The sequence below is a fragment of the Pteropus alecto genome, unplaced genomic scaffold (assembly GCF_000325575.1).
Source record: "Pteropus alecto unplaced genomic scaffold, ASM32557v1 scaffold48, whole genome shotgun sequence".
NCBI lineage: Eukaryota > Metazoa > Chordata > Mammalia > Chiroptera > Pteropodidae > Pteropus > Pteropus alecto.
In genome coordinates this window covers 749,575-751,054 of record NW_006442110.1, presented here as the reverse complement: position 1 = coordinate 751,054, position 1,480 = coordinate 749,575, and the positions used below count along the sequence as shown (strand labels likewise).

Sequence of the window (1,480 nt, the reverse complement as noted above, 5' to 3'; positions counted from 1 at the left end):
CCCACACCCTGTCCCAGACCGACTACTTGACCAGGCTGGTGGCCCACGCGTGCTGGGAGGCCAAGGAGCCGGACGGCAGCTTCCGGCCCGAGCGCGTGGGCGTGTGCGCGCTGCGCGGGGGCCACGCGCAGGACTCGTGCCTGCTGCCCGGGCTGGTCCTGGCCGCGAAGCCCTGCGGCCAAGTGACTGTGGTGCTGAGCGGCGCCAGGGTGGCTCTCTTTGCCTGCACCTTCGGGCCCGCCAACCCAAAGGCACCGGCGACCGCCCGTCTCTCCAGCCCGCTTGACCTCGCCTCGTTCAGGAAGGGCAGCGAGCAACTGATAGAAAAGCAAGTGGCCCAGCTGGCAGCTGCGGACGTCAACGTGGCGGTGGTCTGGGGCGAGGTCGAGGAGCGCGCCCTGGCGCAGGCCGACCAGTACGGCGTCATGGTGATCCAGGTGAAGTCCCGGCGGGAGCTGGTTTACCTGAGCGAGGTGCTGGACACGCCTCTGATGCCTTATCTGGTTCCGCCGCTGGAGCTCGGGAAGTGCCGGAGGGTCTACACGCAGGACCTGGGAGAGGGGCTGGCTGTGGTGTTTGAATGGGAGAGTCCAGGCACCCCGGCCCTCACCTTGGTCCTTAGGGGGGCCACGCCCGAGGGGCTGCGGGGCACAGTGCAGGCCGCCTACCATGGAATCGATGCTTACTGCCAGCTGTGTCAGGACCCCAGACTGCTTCCAGGGGCTGGCGCCACGGAGATGGCTCTGGCGAAAATACTCGCAGATAAAGGAGCCAAATTACAGGGGCCTGACGGGCCTGCGCTCCTGGCATTTGCCCAAGCCCTGCGGTCAGTTCCTGCGACGCTGGCGGAGAACGCAGGCTTAGTTGTCTCCAACGTGATGGCAGAGATGAGCGCTGCTCACCAAGCTGGCAACTTCCTCACAGGAGTGGGAGTCGAAGGGATCATAAATGTGGACCAGGAAGGGGTGTGGGACACCCTAATAGCCAAAGCCCGAGGAATTCGAGCCGTGGCTGATGTGGCACTACAGCTCGTGACTATAGATGAAATCGTGGTGGCCAAGAAAAGTCCCACACCTCAGCCAGACTTGAATCCGAATCCTAAGAAGGCAAAGGATCGCCTGCCTCCTGTGGGGGGAAAAAAAGTCCTTTAACAAATAAGTAGCGACATCTTCAATAAAATGGGGGTTGCCAAGGAGGGCACGATCACCCCAAAAACGAACGCTCACTTTATTTATTCCCTCCGTGTCCGGTACAGTTAGAGTCCATTTCTTTAGTTAAAAATAGCATGAAGGACCATAAGATAAAAGCGCTTTCGTTGATTTACTTCCTTTCAGGTTCCTTGGCTTTTTTTCACTTCCTGTTTCTCTCTATCAGATTCTGTTCTGTTCCTCCAAGAAGAGCAGGAGTTGATTCTATCAAAGATTTTTAAATCGATCACCCGGGCTTTGCGGTGCGAAAAAAGTGCAGGAATCTCAATCTG

At 58.7% G+C, this 1,480-nt stretch overlaps 1 protein-coding gene across 1 annotated transcript; it reads left to right on the top strand.

Annotated features, from left to right (window-relative positions):
• Window positions 1-2: 2 nt before the first annotated feature.
• CCT8L2 (chaperonin containing TCP1 subunit 8 like 2) lies at window positions 3-1,468 on the top strand (the record flags this gene model as incomplete). The annotated part of the gene is made up of 1 exon (XM_006920660.3): window positions 3-1,468. A coding segment is annotated over one exon (1,149 nt), but the record flags the coding sequence as incomplete, so codon positions are not given.
• Window positions 1,469-1,480: the final 12 nt, after the last annotated feature.